The 25787-nt window shown below is 41.3% G+C and overlaps 1 protein-coding gene across 3 annotated transcripts in view; it reads left to right on the forward strand.

The window, feature by feature from the left end:
- CARMIL3 (capping protein regulator and myosin 1 linker 3) overlaps positions 1-25787 on the forward strand; it is a 116484-nt gene that overhangs the window by 35110 nt on the left and 55587 nt on the right. For all 3 annotated transcript variants that reach the window (XM_073671082.1, XM_073671084.1, XM_073671083.1), the window contains exons 8-19: positions 11902-11975; positions 12059-12134; positions 12231-12319; positions 13160-13254; positions 14885-14971; positions 15156-15265; positions 22030-22107; positions 22303-22379; positions 22500-22604; positions 23364-23433; positions 24444-24525; positions 25497-25593. In XM_073671082.1, coding sequence (XP_073527183.1) covers positions 11902-11975; positions 12059-12134; positions 12231-12319; positions 13160-13254; positions 14885-14971; positions 15156-15265; positions 22030-22107; positions 22303-22379; positions 22500-22604; positions 23364-23433; positions 24444-24525; positions 25497-25593 — 1040 coding nt within the window. The remainder of the gene's footprint in view (positions 1-11901; positions 11976-12058; positions 12135-12230; positions 12320-13159; positions 13255-14884; positions 14972-15155; positions 15266-22029; positions 22108-22302; positions 22380-22499; positions 22605-23363; positions 23434-24443; positions 24526-25496; positions 25594-25787) is intronic.

Raw genomic sequence — 25787 nt, forward strand, 5'->3', positions numbered from 1 at the left:
ATTCTTTTTTTTTCATTATATTTATTGGGAAATAAACAAAAACATTAATATTATTATTATATGTAAGTGACTTAATCACCATTGCCCATCAAGAGAGACTAATAAGATATAATACAGTTTTCTGCCAACAAGTTGATAAAACAAGTTGATTGGCGCTCAGTTTATGCCCTTTTACACTGACTGATGCAGACTGTATGGGAACTGAACAAACCAAACGATTATATCAATGATTGCTGGATTCCTGGAGATTGCATATGGTTGAGAGCATATATTCTGTTTACACGGGGAGATGTGCTGCCAACAACAATGATTTTCGGCCCACCTAACGATCCAATTAGCTGTTAAATGAGCATTTTGCTTGTTCGTTTGCTGATCGGTGGTGTGGTTACACTTGCCAAAGTTCGGTAACAAGTGTTTTTATGAACACCGGTTCAGATGCATATTAGCTTGAGCTTTAAAAATTGTCATATTAAAAATGGTATCTGATCTGCAGACAGGATGTTATAGAGCAGGAGGAGTTGATCAGATTGATATATATTTTTGTGGGAAAAGTTTCCGTTAAACTTGTATTTTCTTGATTGAAATCTTTGGTTTGCATGCATATGAGTCCAGTGGACGGTTCTACTCAGTGATTGATGGTCTTCCCTGTATGACTGTTCATGCAGTGATAGTTACATAGGTTGAATAAAGACCTAGGTCCATCAAGTTCAACCTTCCTCCACCAATTGTACATTTTCTCTAATTTATCTGTAACCCACAATGTTATGTGTATTGAGGAAATCATCCAGCCCTTTTTTGAAAGTTGTTATAGTGTCGGCCATTACTATCTCTTGTGGTCGGCATTCCACAGTCTGACTGCTCTGACTGTAAAGAACCCTTTCCTGTTTAGCTGCCGGAATCGCCTTTATTCCACCCGTAATGAGTGCCCCCTGGTCCTTAGTATGGTCTTTAGAATAAGTCATGTGCCAGTCCTTTGTATTGACCACACATACAGGTGCATCTCACTAAATTAGAATATCATCAAAAAGTTAATTTATTTCAGTTCTTCAATACAAAAAGTGAAACTCGTATATTATATAGACTCATTACAAACAGAGTGATCTATTTCAAGTGTTTATTTCTGTTAATGTTGATGATTATGGTTTAACAGCCAATGGAAACACAAAAGTCATTATCTCAGTAAATTAGAATACTTTATAACACCAGCTTGAAAACTGATTTTAAAATCTGAAATGTTGGCCCACTGAAATGTATGTTCAGTAAATGCACTCAATACTTGGTCAGAGCTCCTTTTGCATCAATAACTGCATCAATGTGGCGTGGCATGGAGGTAATCAGCCTGTGGCACAGCTGAGGTGTTATGGAAGCCCAGGTTGCTTTGATAGCAGCCTTCAGCTCGTCTGCATTATTGGGTTTGGTGTCTCTCATCTTCCTCTTGGTCAGGCGAGTTTGCTGGCCAATCAAGCACAGTGATACTGTTGTTTTTAAACCAGGTATTGGTACTTTTATCAGTGTGGACAGGGGCCAATTCCTGCTGGAGAATGAAAATTCCATCTCCAAAAAGCTTGTTGGCAGAGGGAAGCATGAAGTGCTCTAAAATTTCCTGGTAGACGGCTGCGCTGACTTTGGTCTTGATAAAACACAGTGGACCTCCACCAGCAGATGACATGGCTCCCCAAACCATCACTGATTGTGGAAACTTCACACTAGACCTCAAGCAGCTTGGATTGTGTCCCTCTCCACTCTTCTTCCAGACTCTGGGACCTTGATTTCAAAATGAAATGCAAAATTTACTTTGCATTTACTTAGTGTGTCAATGACTACCTTCTTAAATAGCGCGCACTGTCAGTCGCAGCTGCGGCTTCCTGCAGCGGCTCAGCGATCCTGTGTGCCCGCTGCTAAAGAAAATGAATATTCACTCTTCTCCATGCCCATGCGAGTGGGGAGGACTGAATATTCATACTCTCTAATATCGGCACACGTGATCACTGAGTCGCTGCAGGCGGCTGCGACTGATACTGCACGCTCTATTAAAGAAAACGAATATTCACTCCTCTCCACTCCCATGGGTGTGGAGAAGATTGAATATTCATTTTCTTTATCAGAGGGCATATGTGGTAGCAGCAGCAGCCGGTTACTGCCTGTGCCCCGCTCCTCCGCCACCTCAACCCACCACTATCCACCACCGGAATGTATATACTCGAGTATATACCCGAGTATAAGTGCTGAAAAAGTTGGCTTATACACAAGTATATACAGTATATATAAATTTTGATCAGCTTCTCCTTCTCTTTATCATGCTGTTTACGGCATCTCTGAGTAGACCCTCGTCCATCAATCATGTCTTCACAATATTTGACACTACATCCCTATCCTCATTACCAGAACCAAACAGTAAGCAGAAGACCCTGCTATTGCTCCTTACAAACAGAACAGCAGGTCCTCAGACAGTGATCTGTATGCGATGTTGTTCCCAATATGGAGAAAATGGAGCAACTGTCAAACAGTGTGAGTGATGAGGGAAGATTTATATAAAGGAAAGGCTGTCCTGAAAAGACAAACTATTGTTGACAGCTTACTGCACCACTGAAAATCATGGCATCTGAAAATTAGGACAAATTGTCTGCCAGATATTAGATTCTTGCAGAGAAACCTTATTCTGTTTGTCAATGATTGTGAAAAACTGTTTTGAAGAAGTAGCATGATTTTAACAAATCATCACACAAAACCATATAACGGCAATATAAGGTACTTTCAGAAGGTCGTAATATGGCAATGTTTAATGTCAGCATTACATCTGTAAAACCCAGACCTCACATAGTATTTCTGCATGTAACATATATACAATTTAATTTGGATCCATAGAACCATAGTTATTCTATTTGTGTTATCCTTAATAAAGAACAGTGGTAGCCCCATGGTTGGTAATTGCTCTGCTAAGTTGTTAGTTGTTTCTGGTAGTATAGGAGCTCCTGGTTCTGTGAATGGTTTGCCGATTACAGTGGTGCTTGACAGTTTGTAGATAAAGAGAGCCAAATCTAATAAATGTATCCAAAATATTAGACTTTGTAATTTATTTGAATAACAACAATGATCCGATATTACGTCTGTGAGTGGTAAAAGTATGTGAACCTAAACAGCATCTATAATAATAGAAAAATATTTAGATTTGAGAGTCCTCAGTGGTTGATGCCTTTGAATGGCTAACTGGAAAGATGGTAACAAGTTGCAAGCTTTCAAAACTACTCAGGCCTCTCCATTAGGCATAGTATAACACAAAATCTGAAGAGTCACATATTTATACACAAGACACAGGCATAAAGTAATAGATGAGACAGGTGACGTAAAGCAGAGCTATTATTGCTGAAGAAAGATAAACAGTTCTGGCTGTAAATATTGGATAGACAGGTTTCTAAAACTCAACATGGATAAAACAGAGTTCATCATCTTTCCACCCTCTCATTCACATCCCCCATCCGACCTATCCATCAACGTCAATGGCTGTTCACTCTCCCCAGTCCCACAAGCTCGCTGCCTTGGGGTAACCCTGGACTCTGATCTCTCCTTCAAGCCACATATCCAAGCCCTTTCCACCTCCTGCCGACTCCAACTCAAAAACATCTCCCGGATCCGTGCATTCCTCAGCAAATACTCTGCAAAAACACTAGTGCATGCCCTCATCATATCCCGCCTCGACTACTGCAACCTCCTGCTCCGTGGCATCCCTTCCAACACTCTTGCACCTCTCCAATCTATCCTAAACTCTGCTGCTCGACTAATCCACCTGTCCCCCCGCTATTCCCCAGCCTCTCCGCTCTGTCAATCCCTTCACTGGCTCCCCATTGCCCAGAGAATTCAGTTCAAAACTCTAACCATGGCATACAAAGCCATCCACAACCTGTCTCCCCCATACATCTGTGACCTAGTCTCCCGGTACTTACCTGCACGCAACCTCCGATCCTCACAAGATCTCCTGCTCTACTCCCCTCTTATCTCCTCCTCCCACAATCGTATACAAGATTTCTCCCGTGCTTCCCCCCTACTCTGGAACTCTCTACCCCAACATATCAGACTCTCGCCGACCGTGGAAACCTTCAAAAGGAACCTGAAGACCCACCTCTTCCGACAAGCCTACAACCTCCAGTAAACACCACTGCACGACCAGCTCTACCCTCACCTACTGTATCCTCACCCATCCCTTGTAGACTGTGAGCCCTCGCGGGCAGGGTCCTCGCTCCTCCTGTACCAGTCGCTGACTCGTTTTGTTAAGATTATGTAAATGCTTTTGTTATGTATATCCCTATCACATGTAAAGCGCCATGGAATAAATGGCGCTATAATAATAAATAATAATAATAATAATTAGTTCATAGATAAGGAAAGTGAAAGTTTTATTATCCGGTGATTGAGGTCTGGTCCAGGGTTGTGATGACCCCACAGGTTTGAGGAGCACATTCCTTAGTTGATGTAGAATGACATAAATCCATGCAACAATTGTTTGTTTCAGCTCCTTCCAGAACATCGCTATAGGATTACGGTCAGGACTTTGACTTGGCTATTCCAAAACTTTAAAGGGAATCTGGCACCACATTTGACCTAGCTAAACTATTAATATGGGCATACAGGTTACAGACTGCTGAGGAGAGTGATGCCTGTATGCCTCATATCATATGCCTTGTTGTGGAGAAATCCTCTTTTATTACTTTATATAAATGACCTCTTTCAGGCTATGGGGAAGACACTGTCTGGAAGATAACTCTGCCTCCAGAGCTTGTTTTAAATATAAGGGGGAGTTACCACTGTGATGTGTGATGGACGCTCTCTGATCTTCTGATCTCACTGCAGAGCTGTGGGATTATACCTGACACCTCTGCAGGTTCCTCTCAGATTCCAGCTCACAGGCAGACAGGGTTGTAATATTGTTACAATACAGCAGAGCTCAGAGAGCTGCAAAAAATGTCTTTGCAAGAAGACAACGTTCATTTCTCCTATTCTGCGTTAGTTACTTGTCTCACACTGGTATCTCCCCCTTCATGTAAAATAATCTCTGGAGGCGGAGTTATCTTCCAATCAGCGTCCTCCCCATAGCCTGGAAGAGGTCATTTACATAAAGTGATAAAATATGATTTCTCAACAACAAGGCATCTGATATAAGGCATACAGGCATCACTCTCCTCAGCTATATGCCCTTATTAATAGTTTAGATAGGTTAAATGTGGTGACAGATTCCCTTTTACATAATTCTTCATTAAACATTATTTTCTAAAACAACTTGTGTGCGTTGGATCGTTCTCTTGCTGCATGACCAACGTTCTCTTGAGATTCAGATCATGAACACATGTCCTGACATTTTCTATGTTCCTGGTATAATTCAGAATTATTTTTTTCATCAGTGATGGCAAACCATCCTGGACCAAATGCAGCAAAATAGACCCAAAGCATGATACTACTGCCACTATGTTTCACACATGATATAACGTTTGTTTATTTTTTGTTTTTATCTTTTTTTTTGTTTTTTATAAGTTTTAAGGTAACATACAAACAAATAATAATGTCAAGTACTTCTAACAGATTATTGGAAAATAATGGAATATCAAAAAAATTGCACAAATTACAGGAGCTGGAAGCATAGCTATCTAACCATGTGACATTAAATACACGTGGATATACAGTCATGGCTGAAAGTGTTGACACCCTTGAAATTGTTACGGAAAATGAAGTATTCTCCCAGAAAATGATTGCAATTACACATGTTTTGTTACAGTATATACATGTTTATTTCCTTTGTGTGTATTGGAACAACACAAAAAAACAGATAACAAAAAGGCAAATTGGACATAATTTTACATAAAACCCCAGAAATGGGCCGGACAAAATTGTTGGCACCCTCAACTTAATATTTGATTGCACACCCTTTGGAATAAATAACTGCAATCATTTGCTTCCTATAACCATCAACAAGCTTTTTATACTTCTCAACTGAAATTTTGGACCACTCTTCTTTTGCAAACTTCTCCAGGTCGCTCATATTTGAAGGGTGCCTTCTCCCAACAGCAATTTTAAGATCTCTCCACAGGTGTTCAGTGGGATTTAGATCCTGACTCACTGCTGGCCACTTCAGAACTCTCCAGCGCTTTGTTTCCATCCATTTCTGGGTGCTTCTTGAAGGATGTTTGGGGTCATTGTCCTGCAAACCCAGCTTTCTGACACTGGGCACTACATTGCGACCCAAAATCCTTTGGTAATCTTCACACTTTATGATGCCTTGCACTCAGTCAAGGCAGCCAGTGCCAGAGACAGCAAGTCAACCCAAAACCATCTTTGAACCTCCACCATATTTGACTGTAGGTACTGCGTTCTTTTCTTTGTAGGCCTCATTCTGTTTTTGGTAAACAGTAGAACGATGTGCTTTATCAAAAAGCACTATCTTGGTCTCATCTGTTCACAAGACACTTTCCCAGAAGGATTTTGGCTTACTCACGTACATTTTGGCAAACCGCAGTCTAGCATTTTTATGTCTCTTTGTCAGCAGTGGGGTCCTACTGGGTCTCCTAGCGTTTCATTTTATTCAAATGTGTATGGATAGTTCGCGCTGACACTGATGCACCCTGAGCATGCAGGACAGCTTGAATTTCTTTGAAACTTGTTTGGCTCTGCTTATCCACCATTTGGACTATCCTGCATTGCAACCTTTCATCGCTTTTGCTCTGCCATCCACATCCAGGGAGATTAGCTGCAGTGCCATGGGTTGTAAACTTTTTGATTATGTTGCGCACCGTGGACAAAACAACATCAAGATCTCTTGAGATTGACATGTAACCTTGAGATTCCTGATATTTTTCAAAAATTGAAGTTCTCAAGTCCTCAGACTGTTCTCTTCTCCTCTTTCTGTTCTCCATGCTTAGTGTGGCACACACAGACCCACATTGCAAGGATTGAGTCATCTTCTCCCCTTTTTATCAGATGTGATTTTTATATATTGCCTACACCTGTTACTTGCCACAGGTGAGTTTGAACGAGCATCATATGCTTGAAACATAGTTGTTTACCCATATTTTTGGAAAGGTGCCAACAATTTTGTCCAGCTGATTTTTGGGGTTTTGTGTGAAATTATATCCGATTTGCATTTTTCTCAGTTTTTTTGTGTTGTTCCAATACACACAAAAGAAATAAAAATGTGTATAACAAAGCATGTGTAATTGCAATAATTTCCTGGGAGAAATACTTTGTTTTCTGGAACAATTTCAAGGGTGCCAACACTTCTGGCAATGACTGTATGACGAATGAAGGAATATATTATCCAGATGATAAAGTACATTAAGAGCGTCTGTTCTGTACATGGTAACTGTAGAGGAATTATCAAATACATCTCCAAATGCCTTCCATCATGAAAGCTAAATGTCATTTCTTTGTCATAGTCCTGTTTAGGTCTCAAACCTCAAGCTACCCAAAGTCCCCATCAAGTCTCTTGTACAGTACAACTCAATGTATCGGAGTAGGCAGACTAAATCTTGCATCTCCTCCATGGTGTAGTGATTTTCAATAAACGTTTTCCACTTTTTAAAGAATTTACTTGCATCTCATTCTTTATGTTTCTCTGTATCAAGTCGGTCTACAGCTAACAATAGTTTAAATTGTAATATGATAGCTGCAATATCTGGAGTCTTTGGCTCTAATCACTGATGGAAGAGACACTGTACAGCTACCAGTAAGATTGCATGAACCATTTTGGGCACCATGGTGCTGTCTAATGTACCATCCCCTGGGGGTCTAAGCTGGTGAAATAAAATTGCCTATGCTGTAAAGGCTACAACTGTCCAATATCTGTTCTGTAATGTCTTCATCCACTGTAGATCTAGCCTTGTCCTACATAACGTTTTCCGGTCCACTTTAATGGAGTGTTTTCTCAGACCATTATAAAATGTGGATAAGGATGCTCTGTGTGATGTCTGGCTCACTATATCATCCAAGGTGTGCGTCTGTGCCTCACTCAGATCTACTACCCTCGAGCTACAGAACGCATGTACCTGTTGGATGTAGAGGAAATCGCTATCTGGGAGTGAGAGCCTGCTTTTGATCTCATTTGGCGAGAGCTGATATTATGAGGATTTTATGGTGTAATGAAATTCTTTTCTTTCTCCAAACATAACGCTTCTCATTTAAATGAAAAATATCTATATTGATCTCATCCGTCCAGAAAACATTGCTCTGATAGCCTTTTGGCTTGTTGAAGTGATCTTTAGCAAACTGCAGAACGCAACAATGTTCTTTTTGGAAAGCAGTGACTCCATGCAATTCTGCCATGCACACCATTGTTTTTCAATGTCCTCTTCATGGTGGAATCTTGAACATTAACATTAGCTAATGTGAGAGATTAGAGATGAATATTCCCCTAAAATTTGATTTGTTGTGAATAAATTTGTGCAAATCTCAATACAGGAAAGCTTGTGATTGCTCGGAGGGGAGAGAGAACCCTGCTGACCATGAGAGCTTACATTCTATAGGAGAGAGAGGACCCCGGCGACCATCAGAGCTTACACTCTATAGGAGAGAGAGGACCCCGCTGACCATCAGAGCTTACACTCTATAGGAGCGAGAGGACCCCGCTGACCATCAGAGCTTACACTCTATAGGAGAGAGAGGAAACCGCTGACCATCAGAGCTTACACTCTATAGGAGAGAGAGGACCCCGCTGACCATCAGAGCTTACACTCTATAGGAGAGAGAGGACCCCGCTGACCATTAGAGCTTACACTCTATAGGAGAGAGAGGACCCCGCTGACCATCAGAGCTTACACTCTATAGGAGAGAGAGGACCCCGCTGACCATCAGAGCTTACACTCTATAGGAGAGAGAGGACCCCGCTGACCATCAGAGCTTACACTCTATAGGAGAGAGAGGACCCCGCTGACCATCAGAGCTTACACTCTATAGAAGAGAGAGGACCCCGCTGACCATCAGAGCTTACACTCTATAGGAGAGAGAGGACCCCGCTGACCATCAGAGCTTACACTCTATAGGAGAGAGAGGACCCCGCTGACCATCAGAGCTTACACTCTATAGGAGAGAGAGGACCAAGCTGACCATCAGAGCTTACACTCTATAGGAGAGAGAGGACCCCGCTGACCATCAGAGCTTACACTCTATAGGAGAGAGAGGACCCCATTGACCATCAGAGTTTACACTCTATAGGAGAGAGAGAACCCTGCTGACCATCAGAGCTTACACTCTATAGGAGAGAGAGAACCCTGCCCACCATCAGAGCTTACACTCTATAGGAGAGAGAGGACCCTGCTGACCATCAGAGCTTACACTCTATAGGAGAGAGATGACTCCGCTGACCATCAGAGCTTACACTCTATAGGAGAGAGAGGACCCCGCTGACCATCAGAGCTTACACTCTATAAGAGAGAGAGAACCCTGCTGACCATCAGAGCTTACACTCTATAGGAGAGAGAGGACCCTGCTGACCATCAGAGCTTACACTCTATAGGAGAGAGAGGACACCGCTGACCATCAGAGCTTACACTCTAGAGAAGAGAGAGAACCCTGCTGACCATCAGAGCTTACACTCTATAGGAGAGAGAGGACCCTGCTGACCATCAGAGCTTACACTCTATAGGAGAGAGAGGACCCCGCTGACCATCAGAGCTTACACTCTAGAGGAGAGAGAGAACCCTGCTGACCATCAGAGCTTACACTCTATAGGAGAGAGAGGACCCTGCTGACCATCAGAGCTTACACTCTATAGGAGAGAGAGGACCCCGCTGACCATCAGAGCTTACATTCTATAGGAGAGAGAGGACCCCATTGACCATCAGAGCTTACACTCTATAGGAGAGAGAGAACCCTGCTGACCATCAGAGCTTACACTCTATAGGAGAGAGAGGACCCCGCTGACCATCAGAGCCTACACCCTATAGGAGAGAGAGAACCCTGCTGACCATCAGAGCTTACACTCTGTAGGAGAGAGAGGACCCTGCTGACCATCAGAGCTTACACTCTATAGGAGAGAGAGGACCCCGCTGACCATCAGAGCTTACACTCTCTAGGAGAGAGAGAACCCTGCTGACCATCAGAGCTTACACTCTATAGGAGAGAGAGGACCCTGCTGACCATCAGAGCTTACACTCTACAGGAGAGCGTGAGAGAGGACCTTGCTGATCATAAGAGCTTACACTCTACAGTTTACAGATCAGACGTTGATATATTCCTATTCTTTAAATAAAACAGGTCACCCACTCACACCGGATTGTCATTCCATTCATTGAAAACACTAGACTCTAATTTCACCTTAAAATTATCTGCTAATCATAAAGGTTCACAAACTTTGGCCACCCACACCCACAAACATGTGATAATAGATAATTTTTCTCATTTAAAAAATAAAATTGTATTTTTGGCTCATTTGTTTTATTTGGTTTTCTTTACTTACTTTTAGAACTTTTGTGAAAATGTGATGTACATTACATAAATGTATGCAAATAAACAATTATGTAGGGCTCACAAACGATTAAACAGCATTGTATGATGTGTGTAGATGCTGCTGAGTGTTGTGTTGTATTTTTTGGATGTTTGTAGGTGCTTTCCAGTACTATGTTGTAGTTTACTGATGGTTATAGTGTATGTTGTGCTGACTGGTGCTGATAGTTTTGGTGTGTGTAGATACTGTCCTGTTCTGTAGTTTGCTGGTTGTTATAGTGTGTGCAGTTGTCTGGTGCTGTGTTGTACTTTGCTCATGGTTATAACGTGTGTAAGTGCTCTCCGGTGCTGTGCTGTCATTTGCAGCTAGTTATAATGTGTGTAGTTGCTGTTGGCTATTGTGTTGTAGTTTCTTGATGGTTATAACGTTTGTAGGTGTTCTCCAGCGATTTCATATACTTTGCTAATGGTTATTATACTGGTTGAAGCTGTCCGTTGATGTGATTTGCTGATGGTTATTTCATTGTGTTGGTGCTATCCGATGTTGTGTTATAATTTGCTGATGGTTAAAATGTGTGTAGGTGCTTCTAGAAATGTGATTTACTTTGCTGATGCTTACTATATGGTCCGGTGCTGTATTTTGCAGACTATAAGATGCACCGGACCATAAGACGCACCCCAAATTTTGCGGAGGAAAATAGGATTTTTTTTTTAAATAAAATGGTGGTGCGTCTTATAGTCCGATTTTATAGTACCTTACCAAGGGGGCGGTGGCAGTGGAGCGGGGTCACAAGATGCAGGGCCGTTGCTGAAGGAAGCCGGCGGCAGCATGAGTGGGGCGATGTTGCGGGCCCCAGGCTGGGAGGAGGGGATGTCCCGGCGGTGCGAGTCTACGGGCCCTGGGATTTTAGAAAATGTCAATGGTGAGCGGAGTCCCCACATTTCCCATTGATTTCCCTGAGGTGGGCTTCAGGAAAATAGCTGCCGGAGGCGGCGCATGCGCAGATTGAGGTCTTGGGGGATAATATAATCTGAAAAATACAGTAGTTTGCTGATGGATAATATGTGTGTAGGTGATTCTGGTGCTGTGTTGTAATTTGCTGATGGTTATAATGTGTATAATTGCTGTCAGCTTCTGTGTTCTTGTTTCATCATGGCTATAACATGTCGCTGCGTTGTAGTTTTCTGATGGTCATAATGTGTGTAGGTGCTGTCTAGTGATGTGCATTTTGCTGTTACAATGTGTGTAGGTGCTGTCCGGCGTTGTGTTGATTATTCTAATGCGTGTGGATCCTATAGTGCTGTCCGGTGCTGTGGTGGAGTGTTCCACCATTGTTGCCATGTTATAGCTCGCTGATGGTTATAATGTGTGAATTTTTCCCCTATGATAATATTGGCAAACGGCTTACTAGTACTGTACAGTTTTAGTAATTTCTCCTGATTTGTTTCCTTTGGAAATATTATTGTGTCTCATTTCAGGATGTGGATATGATTTATCACTCTCAGGACAGCCGGGAATTTAACTTGCAAGATTTTAGCCATCTGGAAAGCAGGTCAGGCAAAAGAAGTAAGAAAATGCCATTACTACTCATTGGCCAGTATATTGCTCACAATGTATCTTTCTGTTCCTCCGCAGGGACCTGGCTCTGGTTGTTGCAGCTCTGGCATATAATCAGTATTTTCTCAGGCTCCAGGCCGCAAATCTCAAATTGGTACATAGTAAATTAATGTTGCAAGTATTTCTGTTTTGTATGTGCTCTTCAAATGAGGATGACTATATATTCCCTCATTTTCCTTTTCTAATCCAGGGATCGGAGGTGACAGAGCAAATCCTGCATTGCGTGGGCCGATCACAGCACCTAGAGGAGCTAATCCTAGAGGACTGTGGACTGAGAGCGTGAGAGAGGGAGACAGAGAAAGAGGGCTATATAGATGGGACTCTGAGATAAGGGTAGAGAGGCAGATAGGAAAATATTGGGGGATATTGGAGGAAATCAAAGAAATTAGTAAATGAAAGTTATATATAGAGTTAAAGGGGTATTCCCATCTCCAAGATCCTATCCCAATATGTAGTAGGTGTAATAATAATAATAATATTAGCAAATACTTCAAATTAGAAATGTCGTATATTTTTTCTGATTCACTATCTCTCTTTCCTCATGTGCAGGCATTGCAGGACCTCACGTATCCATGGTTACGACCACTGATATAGTGACAGCTAGTTGCTAGTAGTTGTAACTATGGATACCTTAGGTCCTGCAATGCCTGCACATGAGGAATAAGACAAGCGAAAAAAGAGAACTATACTACATTTCTAATTGGAGGTATTGCTAATGTTATTATTATTACACCTATTACATAATGGGATGGGATCTTGGAGATGGGAATAACCCTTTAATACTAAATAAGTAGGTGAATAAGAATGTGGGACTACAAGGGGTGAATAATGGGAGTTATTCTGTCCAGACAAAGATATGGTGTGCGTGTTTAATACTTGCAGTGTTTGAAATGAATATTATTGTAAAAGACAAACTCATCACGGGACATTGTATCTCACTGACACTGAAAATAAGAAAATCTAGCATGGCAGTGAGTGAGAAATTGCAGATGGAGATTATGTTAGATGAGCTTTTTATCTGCAGCAGTACAGTAGCCACTTCTCCTCGCCTTCCCTCTCTCTCTCACCCCTTATCACTTCTCTCCATTCCTCCTCTCTCTGTCCCTCTCTCTCCTGCAGTGATTTTGCTCTCCGCTTGGCCTCTGTGTTGTCAGATAATGCTGCCTCCTCTTTGCATTCGCTGAACCTGTCACACAACCCCCTGGAAGACCGAGGTAATCCATCTGGCAGGTCCAATATTTTCTGTTCCTTTAACTTTAGTTGTCCCTATCTTCTATGTAAATTGTTCTTAACTCTGAATTAGTCATATGGGTTGGTTTTAATCATCTTTCCACAAATATGGAAGGTAGGTAGTGATCCTTTACGGTGGCTTCCTAGCTCAGACGCCCCTCCTTACTCAATGAATCGCGAGATGCCTTGTAGACTTCACGCCACAGCGAGGTGCTTGGGATCCAACGGACCCCGCGCTACTAATAGTGTAGTACTTTTCTGAAAGTAGCCCAAGTCCTGTCAAAAGTCAATGTCATTTGGGTGTGAGATCTAGTGATCGAAAAACCAAAACCAAATGTGATCATTGCAAGAACTTTATGTGCAATGAGCACCATAAAAAATGTGTTATTCTTGTGCTATATAATAACTTGTTTTTTTCATAGAATACAAGTAGATGTTTAAATTTTGGTGATTATTAAAAAATGTTATATTATCGTTTAAGCTAAAATGTTGTGTCTTAAGTTCCTAAATAAAGTAAAAATTCTTCTTTAATATATGTTGTTTATTTTTCGATATGAAAACGTGACTAATAGTGAGAGTAAAAAAGCGTGACTAACTGAAGGTTGAAATGATTCTCAAAGTAATGACTCAATCTCCAAGCTTCATTTTTTCTTGAGATGCAGAAAGGTTTTTCTGCATGTTCTTCCTGAAAGGGAACCTGTCAGTCCATTCATGCTGCATGTCGTTTACGCAGCATGGCTGCACGACTGCAGTCTTTATATAATGTTCCAGCTTTTGACCGTAGGTGGTCATTTTGTGCATTATTATGGGCAATGTTATCTAGAAATAGGAGTACATTATAAAGATAATTGTGCAGACAATTCCCTACTGGTATCATGGGTACCACAGGTCTCAGGGAAAACATAGCATAAAGACCTGGCCAGGGACTATAGGAGAGTTGATTAGTCCGACGTTGCCCCCATCCGGCTTCTCCCTGTACCGCTCTAGGTGATTGACAGGTCTCTCTCATGTGCGTACATAGGTAGAGACGGTCAATCACCCAGAGTGATGTCGGGAGAAGCCGACCGGGTGCAGCACCGGACTGGTCAGGTCTCTCCTATAGTCACCGGCTGGATCTTTAAATGATGTCTTCCCTGAAATGCCAGAGCGTTTCTGAGAACAATGTGGCTGCAATCGTGAAGCCAGGCTCTGGTTCATGCTGTCTGTGCTCTGGGAACCGTGAAATGACTGATAGATTCCCTTTAAGGTCCTGGTACCGTTGGTGCCAGGCCAGCATGAAGTTATCTGCCCAGTTATCTTTATAAAATTCTCTTACTTCTAGATAGCATTGTCTCTAATGATGCGCAAAATGACCGCCGATCAGCATATGTATCCTCTAGACGGCCATGCGGTTTCTTGAGACCCATAAAAAGAGGGCGGCAGGCTCATTATCCCTTGCTATGTCTTGTGTAAATTTTCACAAGGCGTCCCACTCTCTAAAGGAAAGAGAGCAGAAGCTCACGTCACTGTCTTCTCATATAAGAGAAAGAGAGGGTAAGAAAGGACCACCTGTCTTCAGGTAGAGAAATATAAGAAGTATATGCCTAGTTATGTAAACTCTTTTGCTGTTTTCAGGAATCTCTGCTCTCTCCCAGCAATTCCTGTATTTTCACGCCGGCCTTCGGAGCCTCAATTTGAGCAAAACGAACATCACGGCTAGAGGTACAATAACATCCGATATCTCACTGCATGTAACAGTGCACTGTGTTATAATGCCCTACTGTGCTTGCCTAAAGTGGGCTCTTGTTTGTGAGAAACTGGGCGATTGTGGCACTATGCGTGTGATAATCTGGCATGTGCAATGCTCTACATGTACGTACATTATTGTTGGCCTTTCTTTCTGTAGGAGCACTCTCTCTGTGTCAGTCTCTCTGCCAGAATGCTCTTTTCTCCTCCTCGTTGCACTCACTGACCCTCAGTAAGAACCCTGGACTTCTCGGGAGCGAGGAGACCAATGTGAGACTGACTCCTAACCACACAACCCAGATTTCAGCATGCATTTATAACCCTCCCTTAATCTGTCATTTCTAGTGTAATTCTTCACTGTCTCTACATGCTATCTGCATGCAGGTCATTCTCTACAATTTGTGTGCCTTTTCCATGTATACACACCCCTTCATTTCTTTCCAGACCACTTTTGTCTATCAATTACGCACTATATCCGACTATAAAAGCTGGACACATCACATTTCTATCCAATACAACATTCTTGTTTGCTAATTTGTATTGTGCATTTTCATTAATATTTTCACTTATTGTTTCTTCTCTACCTTACTTGCATTTCTTTTATGTACATATATATCATTCCAATGATGATTAATAGGTATTATAGCTTTTGATGATCACTCAAACATGTCGTAAGGGTCAGATTAGTAGAGCTGTTCTCCCTCACACATATGCAGTCATCTTTCCACTAACGTTAGCACTTAGACCATTTGATGTAGACCAGGGGTGCACAACCTGCGGCCCAGCGGCCACATGCAGCCCACAATGCCATTCTGTGCTGCCCCCAACCATATGGCACCAAAATAATTGACTAACAGGTTAACTATATGCAAGCAGCTATACACAGAAGAATAGTTGCAAGCAGCTGAGGAGCAGGACTGGAAAGTACTTACACACCGTGTCCAGGAAGAATGAGAGGCTGCTACACTGGAGCCTCGTGCTCCAGCAGTACCACTTCACCATTCGTCACAAAAAGGGCCGCGAGCATGGCAATGCCGATGGCTTATCCCGACAAGGCGAGGTTGCGGATGGGCGCGTGGGGGAACACCGATTGGTGCTGCCCCCTAGCGCCCTCTAAAGGGGGGAGGTGTGGAGAATATTCTAGAATAATCACATGTGCCCTGGTTGTCAGGTCTTATAGAGATGTCCCGGCACAGTGTAATCCAACCCGCAGCTGTAAGAGAGGAGGGAGGGGGGCTTCAGTACCAGTGTCTCTCTGCAGCTGTGAGCTGAGCTGTCAGGAAGGGCCCCCTGTAGTGATCCCTAACATGTGCTCTTTTGTTAAGGTACTATATTTCAATACCGAGTTGTGGAAGAACTATATGTCCCAGCTCTTCACAAAATGGATTTTCTAGCTCAGGGGGAGATAGCAAATGCCAGACTACATCCCAGCCCAAACTAGCATTGTAAGGATGAGGAGATACCCGCCCCAGCCTTTTGGAAACTCCTAGGACCAGTGTGTTTGGTCTCCATGCGTAGCAGAGGCCAGCTGGATCCGATGACTCCAGAACCGGCTCCCTAGGGGCATCCAGTAAGGAATTGTAGCCCATTTTGGTTTCGGGAGATGGTAGCAAGCTTAGACCAGGGGGTGATGAGTTAGGTCTAGCCCTGGGAGCGACCCAGAGAGTTTAAAAACTCCTGCAGGTCTCCTCCCACTGTCTTTCTCCGGGGGAGCTCATGACATCAAGACGTGTGGGAGAAGTTCACCAACCAAGTGAGGGCCCACAACCTCCCCATGTGGCCGGCCATCCCCCGAGCCAGGCCTTCCAATTATCTGGTAATTGACTTGAAGATCTGCTTATACTTGTTGTACCATGCTTTTGTATTTGTAACTCTGACCATTGTACATGTGTAACCCTGATGTATATAGTAGATTGTTTCGTGAGCCCTTATTGCGATTAAATATATAATTTAATCTTGGGCTGTTTTTTTATCTCGACCCTCAAATCTTGCGTCTGTTGTTCGGTCCAATGAATGCGCTACCGGGCTGGTTTCTAGCCCGATATAAGTCTGTTATATCAAATAGAGACTGGTGGCAGCTCTACCAGGCCGACAAGGTTCTGCTTCACTGGAGTAGTGAAAGAGCCTTTCAGCCTGTCATGGGTGTGAGTGAGCGTGGGGCCACGTCAGTGACTGAGTGGACCACCTTTGCTCACTCCCTGGTAACTCTCTGTACCCGTGTGGACAGGAGGTGACGGTGTAGAACTGTAGCAATCTGACCTTACGCGTCCTGTTGGTGCAAATGGTAGATCCGTATCACGTGCTCCGTCTGGCGTAGTGTGACGTCAGGCAGGTGGCGGGGTGTGGATCCACCGCAAGAAGCGGCAACAGCGGGATTCTGCGGGGGCCCCCTGGTGCCGTTTCTTCACATTGGTAATGGTGCACTGTGTAGACATCTCTGGATGCCACATACAGAAGAATGGGGTCTCCTAATCCACTTAGCACTCCAGGAAAGAACATGTGAATTAGGAGGACTTCCATGTCTATGGTTCGTTCCACTATAGTTTATAAGAAATGCAAAACCTTAGGCAGCAATCAAAACACCTATGTGCTCTATTGTAGAGAGTTAAGTGCACGAATGACGTCTTCCTCATTAGGGTATACTCACAGGTTTTATTGAAGATCTAGAAGTGTATTTTACTACAAAATCCACATTAAAAAAAATGCTCCAAATACTCTTTGAATAAGCTTTTGATTGGTTTTAATGGAAAATGCTCAAAATGTGAAAAATAGTACTATGTGCAGTATAATAGCTTTTTCCTATGAAAATCAATCAGAAACTTAGTCAAAGAGTAAAAACTGTGTGAACGAACCATTAGAATGCTGATTGGTGGCGGTGAGGGTCCTGTAAGTACAACCTGTACCTATCAGATATTTATGGTATCCACTTTCAATATGCCGTAAATATCACAGAAGGTAGTACCCCTTTCATTTTTATTGCGGCCCTTGAGATTGGTTCAGTAAGGCAATGTGGCCCTTGGACTAGACAAGGTTGTGTACCCCAGTCTAGACATTGATGTGAGCCCCACATATGGCCAATATGTCACTGACATAGCTGTATCAATAAATGTTAGAATAGGAAACAGAAAGCGTATGAACCTGGCAACTTGGATGGAAAAATAAAGGCATCTTGTATCCTGCAAATGTAGCGTGTAATAGGCATATCACAATATGAAAAGTGATCCTGAAAACTATCATTAAAAATGCATGTGTACTGAACACACAGAAGCAGATGGGAAGCCATGTGACTTATTGTAACGTCCAGAGCCCGAATGTTGTATATTCTATTTTACTATGTTGTATAGATATTTTACAGCAGATTCTATATACATCTCTGTAGAACAGATGGTGCTACATTTAGTAGTATCATTATGAGGGAGACAACTGCTCCTTCTGTTGTGGGTGACATCTAAGATATTTATTTAATTAACCCCTTCCCGCCATGGCCAGCTTTCCTTTTTTTCCTTTGACATGGCCGTATGAGGGCTTGTTTTTGGAGGACAAGTTGTAATTTTAAATGACGCCAATCATTCAATCATATAATGTTCTGAAAAATGGGAGCAAATTCCAATTGCAATGAAATTGTAAAAAAAAAACACAATTCCACCATAGTTTTTTTTGGATTTTGTTTTTACGGCATTTACTGTATAAAAAATCCTCCAAAAAAGGGGTAACACTAGCGTGGTGCCCCGTTTTTTTTAGGATTTATTAATTATTGGTACACACCTATTTGTGAGTTTTTGTGAATCGGTTTTCTGGCATTTAAAATTACCAGGCAACATTATTCTTCAGGTCAGTACTGTGGCAAAATCACATTTGTATCATGTTTTTATCTTGTAGTGTTTAAAAAACATTCAGAACTTGGTAAAACATTTTAGTTTCTTTCGTTATATTCTTAGAATGGTTAAATAACTTTGTAATTTTTACAGATAGGACTTTTGTGGACATGGTGATACCAAATATTTACTGCATTTTTTTTTTTTTTTTGTAATTTCTATATTTTTGAATTGGGAAAAAGGGGATGATTACATTTTATTTTTCAGTTTATTAATATCTCTATAAATTACTTTTTATTACAGTTTACGTTTTTTAGTCCCACAGTATTTCAATAAAATGTATGATATCCTATGAAGCTACAGGCTAAGATTCATTGGAGAACAAAGATGGTGGCACCCAGCATTTATGCGCCCTAGTCGGAAAGGGGTTAAATGCAATTTGTACAATGTCTTTGATATAACTCAAAATCAACATAGGACAAACTTGGCCATATAAATGAACTGTAACTAAAAGTTTCTTTAGCTAAATGAAGATTAATAAAGAGAGCAGGATGGCAGGAAAAATAGGTGTAAGTGAAGAAGAGTCAGTTGCAAACACAGACAAGAGCGGGCCCAGTAGGACAAAATCAAAGTGGGCCACATAGTGCCAGGTTTTGTCATCTAGGACTGGGATCTAAAGGGTAATGTTTCTCCTTGTGGAGAGTGACAAGCCAGGCCTGGCATGTCAGAGTGAGGAGACTTACACACCATGCATTCTCCTCTGGGAAATTAAATATGCTAATTGCCTCTTCAGAGAGGAAGAGGACTAAAACTCTATAGCGCCACTCATTGGAAGCAGCAATCCTAAAAGTCAATATCGACCCTTTAACGAGTCGTGCAATATGACTTAGGATAAAAACCAAACCAGAATCTCTGTCTACAGACACTGTATTTTGGGGTGTTGCCCCTCGTCAGTGCAAAGTATGAGAACTGATTTGGCTATGTGAGAGGCTCTGGACTGAGGTCTAAGGGGTAAGGTTTTACCTTGTGGAGGGTGACATCTAGGACTGAAAGCTCTGATTTTTTCTCCTCCATGCCTTTTGCTTGTTCTTTGGGACAATTCTGCATTCTTTTGTTAGGTCACTAAAATCCTGCAATGGAGGTGGGACCACTTAGTACCATTTCTCTGGGGACCTCATGACAGCAGCATGGTCTACCACTATAGTACATACAACCCTTAAGAGGAACCTGTCAGCTCTCCTAAGAAGTGTTTTAGTACGTAACTGTATTACCAATAAAATAACTCTGGAGCATTGTGTCTGAGGACTTTGTGTTGTGGCATGCCACCTACTAAAAATGCATGAATACATTGACAGCTAAGTGCTACCAGTTCAGGGCATGTCCCTAGACAATCTAGCACTATCCCGATCAGTGCTGACTGTGTCAGACTGTGTATGGACATGACCTTTTGACAAGGGGAATGTTAGCATCCAATTGTCATTTTATTCATACATTTCTAGGACTACTAGAGGAACAGCACCCAACAGATTTCTTGGAATAAATGCTCCTAAATTATTTAATAGGGAATACAATATTTACTAACAAAAATACCTGTGATGGGTGATGACATTTTCTCTTTAAAAAAGAGTAAAAATAAGATAATAAAAAGAAAATGAATGAGAAGAAAGGAAAACAAATAGGATAAGCTAGTTAGATGGAAGTAGGAGCAAGCAGAATATAGCCAGATATTAGGCACAGTCTGGAAGGAGTGAACAGACGATGCACAGTACTGTTGTTGGACATATGGCTCTACATGTTGGAATCATTAAAATCAAACACTAAATGAAGCAATATTTTAGATCATTTAGATTGCAATTAAACTAATTTTCTACTGCTTGTGATTGGTCCCAGTCTTTTAGCTGATGATGCTGCCAATTCTAGTGTAGATACACAGTGGATACTGAAGTTACCTTTTTACATTTACCATTACATACACATTAATGAGAAAAAAATAAAAGCAGTGTTTACCTGCCGACATAGTGGTAATCTGCAGCTAAGCATCTTTTAATCATCTGCAGCTGTCTAATTGGAAGTGTGGCTGTAAATAGAAAATTAAAGGGGTATTCCCCAATTAAAGGGGTATTCCCATCTCCATGATCCTATCCCAATATGTAGTAGGTGTTATAATAATATTAGCAAATAGCTCCAATTATAAATGTAGTATAGTTCTTCTGATTAGCTGTGTCACTTACTATACGCAGAGCATTGCATTAGCTTAGGTATCCATGGTTATGACCACTCATATAGTGATAGTTAGTTAGTTGTTAGTGGTCGTAACCATGGATACCTAAGCTACTGCAATGCCCTGCACATGGGGTAAGCAACACCGCAAATCAGGAGAACTATACTACATTTCTAATTGAAGGTATTTGCTAATATTATTATTATTACACCTACTACATATTGGGATAGGATCTTGGAGATGGGAATACCCCTTTAAGTTCTATTCCCCCTGTAGCCACTATCTTCCAGTCATCAGGGTGGCTCTGTGTCAATAAACCGTCAGCACTCACTATACAGTGAGCGCGCTGTAATCACAACTACCACTCCTCGACTAATATCCTGCTCTGCAGCGTGTGTGTGCAGGACAAGCTGTTAGGCAAGGACTGATTACATCATCAATGCCATCTGGAAGTCAGAGGCTACATGGAGAATATAACTTCATTTTCTCCCTGCAGCTGCACTTATAATAAGGGTTGTTACACACGGCCAATTTCTCCACATCCGACAAAAATGGTCCAATTATTCTGATCAGAGTTTGTTCAGAGTGGCCTCAGTTTTTCTCAGACGTGTAAAAATTGGACCGTACTCAGATGTCATCCGAGTGCGGTCCGGTGTATTTCATGGACCCTTAGACTTACATTGCCGATTTTGATCCGACACTCATATGAAAATCGGACATGTCTCCGATTTATTTCTGCGGCCCACCCAGTTGGAGGAAGAATCGGACATATGCACAGCCCCCCACACGCATCACATTACCTTTTCTTACATCTTATCACATTTGATATCTTCTACAGTTTCTTTGTTATTCTTCCTTTTTCCCTGCATGATTTCCTATCCTAAATATTTACATTGATGTCTATAAATCCTTCCACTTATTACTCAGATAACACATTAAAAATCTCATTTTCCCTCTGTGTCTCATTGCTTAATAACCACTAAATCTCTGTTTTCTAGGCACTTTATACTTTCTTGTCTCATCCAAATTCGTTGGTTTATTTGGATCTCTCAGGAACAGACTGTGCTGTGGACACTGTAAGAGAACGAAGCCAGTATATAAAGGATGGAAATAAGCCAAGTGTGGGAGTAGGGTTAGGGATATTAGTGGTGCATGATGTGTCTGGGGTTGTGTATAGTAACTGTTTGGAGAGAGTTGGGTGTGAACTATCAATTAATAATTGTAGAGAAATGAATAAGTTCAAATAAATTGAGGATATTCTTTTTCTTCAGATCTTTGGTGCATTAGCTCTTGGTTGTTGCTCCTGTCTCTCACATCTTGATCTCTCTAAGAATTCTCTCTCGCATCGGTGAGCGTCTTCCACTTTTTTCAGTATCTCCTAGACTATTAGCATTAGGTTAGACTATGATACTTTATACAAAGAATGTGATAGGTGTTTTTTTGCCCAATTTTATTTATTTCCTAACAGAAGAACACCAGAGACATTGCCATCTGTGGAGAAATTTTTTGGCAGCTCATTGTCACTGTCCCATATATCATTAAGTGGAACCAAAGTGCCCCCAGAACTCTTAAGGTGAGTAACTAAGTCTTATTGTTTTGTGAACCCTCTACTGCAGTAGACAAGATATAATCTGAAAAAAAAGAACAATTCAGTGGAGCAATAATTTCAATTTTTACCATTTACCAGCATTCCTGCCTACCACCCAGTGTTAACAACACAGATTAGCTAGCCAAATGTTCCTACAACCGATGGCTATCTCTGAAATTTACTCTGACTTTAATGTGCAGTACAGTATGTGATCAGTTTTATTTGGTAGTAAAGTTCCAAAAGTCTGTGGTGCTACATCACCAAGCTGCCAAATAATGCTAAAGTTTGGTGAAATCACGCACTAACCAGCATTGTATTATCTAAGGAGAACAATTTCCAGGTAAAATAAGTTCCAGGTAAAATTGTTGTTGTTCTGTCCAGATACAACCACAGTCAGCATAAAGGTATAGTTCACATATCTGTCCTCCGATGAAATGATGTCTACAGCGCCATGTGGATTTGAAAGGTGTTACCGATGCAGAACCACTAGATACCAAGAAAAAATGGGGTTTATTGGTAATACTCACAATAGAAGTGTTAAAAAGCGCAGATGGTAAAAAAAATGCAGCTGATCACTTTGCATGACACAAGGTTTCGCCAACAATATTGGCTTCTTCTGGGAGTAAAATAGTTTTTAAAATAGAACTATCCATATAAATGATTGACTTTATCTTGAAAAAATGGCATATTAATATCAGAATTATTTTTGGTAATTCATCTGCCATACTTGTTTTCTTTATGCAGAGCCATGCTTCAGGGGCTGTGTTCCAATACTCACCTGCAGGATGTTCACATTGACTTAAGCAGCTGTGAAGTAAGTCCAAGTGTGTCAAATAGTTCCAGATTACCCATGGGCTTGTTCACATGTTGCATTTTTTTCCGTGCGTTTTTGCTGCGAAAGAAACGCAGCGTTTTACAGTGCCAGCAAAGTGAATGAGATTTCTGAAATCTGATGCGCACGCTGCCTTTTTTTCATTGCAGATTTGGACCTTTAAAGCGTCAAATGAATGGGAAAAAACCTAAGTAAAAAACGCAGCAAAAATGTGCTTATTCTACGCAGTGTTTTTCCTGCCAACACTGGTTTCTGCAGCAGGAAAACTTCTGCTGCAAGTACTAAACGTGTCCGCATACCCTAACAAACTTTGTTTGCCATGCCAGACCCAGCAGCGGGTTCTAGAATCATTGCTAGCCACTCCAGTTACATGTATTGTATATAGCTAGAACAAAAATGAAAAAAATAATCAGCAATCAACAGACCATTAAGAAATGAATCCCAAATTTTTAAAGAGGAGAACATTATACGTTGAGTAAATGTTACAAGGGCCCTACAAGGCTACGGTTACACTATCAGTATTTGGTCAGTATTTTTGCTCAAAAAAGTCAAAACCAGGTGAGGAACAATCAGAGAAAAAGTATAATTGAAACACATCACCACTTCATTTTTGACCCACTCATGGTTTTGGCTTACAAATACTGAGGAAAAACACTCAACAAATACTGATAGTGGGGTCGTAGCCGAAACTAGAGAGTTGTCATTAGATTTCATTGTCTTCTGTGTAACATTCTGTTTTTGAGAAGCTCCGATTATGATAAAAAATAATTGCCATTGAGACTTTGATTCTGTATGCCATTTGTGACGCTGCCACATGGGTTTTTAGTTGTTTTCCAGACTCAGACTCTAGTTAATGTCTAGTTATGCAGCATATTTTTGATTCAGCTCTCCCAGATTTTGCAAAAGCAGATATAGCTAAAGTATGAATTGACTAAATTAGATGTTATTCTTTCATTTACATGAAATTTGTTACTTTGATGCTATTTTTCTAGCTGCGGTCTGCAGGTGCACAGATATTACAGGAACTTTTCCCTCCAGTCAGCAGTGTTGGGAGCCTGAATATATCTGATAATGGTGAGAAAAATATGGTCTGATGTCACTTTTAAAGGGAATGTACGGCCACCATGTTACTCTATATATTAAAATAAAAAAATCCTGAAATCTTGCAGTTTCAACTCTAACTACTAAGTACTACTAAGGTTACATATATATATATATATATATATATATATATATATATATATATATATATATATATATATATATGTGTGTGTGTATATATATAGATATACATGCACACATATACATATATGTAACCTATATAACTCATATACTGGATCATACCATTCGCAGTCGGTGATGGGCACAGTTCACTTCCTCCCCCTCCCTGCACGGTGACCCCTGATCCATGTAACTGCTGTAAGGCATGACTCTGAATGCTGTTAAAGGGGTCGTACAACCCTTTCTCAATTGCTATATTCCCCTTTCCAGTGATGGCAGCATTGGCTGTCCCGGAGCTTGGGTGACGGTGATATGCCACGTGAGCCATGCAGCCAATCAGCAGCCACTTCACTCTCACTTCCTTCAAACAAAACTGACACCCGGAAGAAATGAGCTCTGCTGCTGCTCTCTGACCTCCTCCAGATGTCAGTTACATACAAAGGAAGGTAGAGTGAAGTGTCTGCTGACTGGCTCCAGGGCTTACATGGCATAACAACGTCACACAAGCCCCGGGAGAGCCAGGGCTGCCATCACTGTAACGGAACTGGAGGTAAGTATAGGCTGTTGTTATTTTATACGGGGGAATATATCAATCGAGAAGGGGTTGTCCGAGAAGTGGACAACCTCTCACCTCAGGCAAGATCGCCACCCCCATGACCATGTACAGAAAATAAAGATAACAAAATAAAAACAGAAGAGCAATGAATATTGTTTCAGTATTTGCTTTTAATTACTAATACAATTTAGGTCATACATTCCCTCTAACTGCCTGCTTATTCACAGGTCTTTATCTTTACCTTGATTTGTTTCTTGTGTTCCATTAGGATTAGACTCTCACTTGCTGTCCCTTGTCCCTGCTCTGGGCAGAAGTAGACATCTTAAACACCTTTCGCTTGGCAGAAACTTCTCAGTTAAGTCACGGTGAGAATTTATCATACAGTGATGACTATGACAACTGGGTTTTACACAATTTTATGCATATATTGAATACTAGGTAAAGTCTACACCTGGAAAAGATTGAAACAAATTAAAACACAAACCTAACAGTCACTTACTAAGTAAGCTTAGTTGACATTCTAATTTTTACATGCTCCTGAAACACTTTGACACAATTA

The sequence above is a fragment of the Phyllobates terribilis genome, unplaced genomic scaffold (assembly GCF_046119375.1).
Source record: "Phyllobates terribilis strain yellow unplaced genomic scaffold, ASM4611937v1 Scaffold_1__5_contigs__length_1240528914, whole genome shotgun sequence".
NCBI classification, from domain to species: Eukaryota; Metazoa; Chordata; class Amphibia; order Anura; family Dendrobatidae; genus Phyllobates; species Phyllobates terribilis.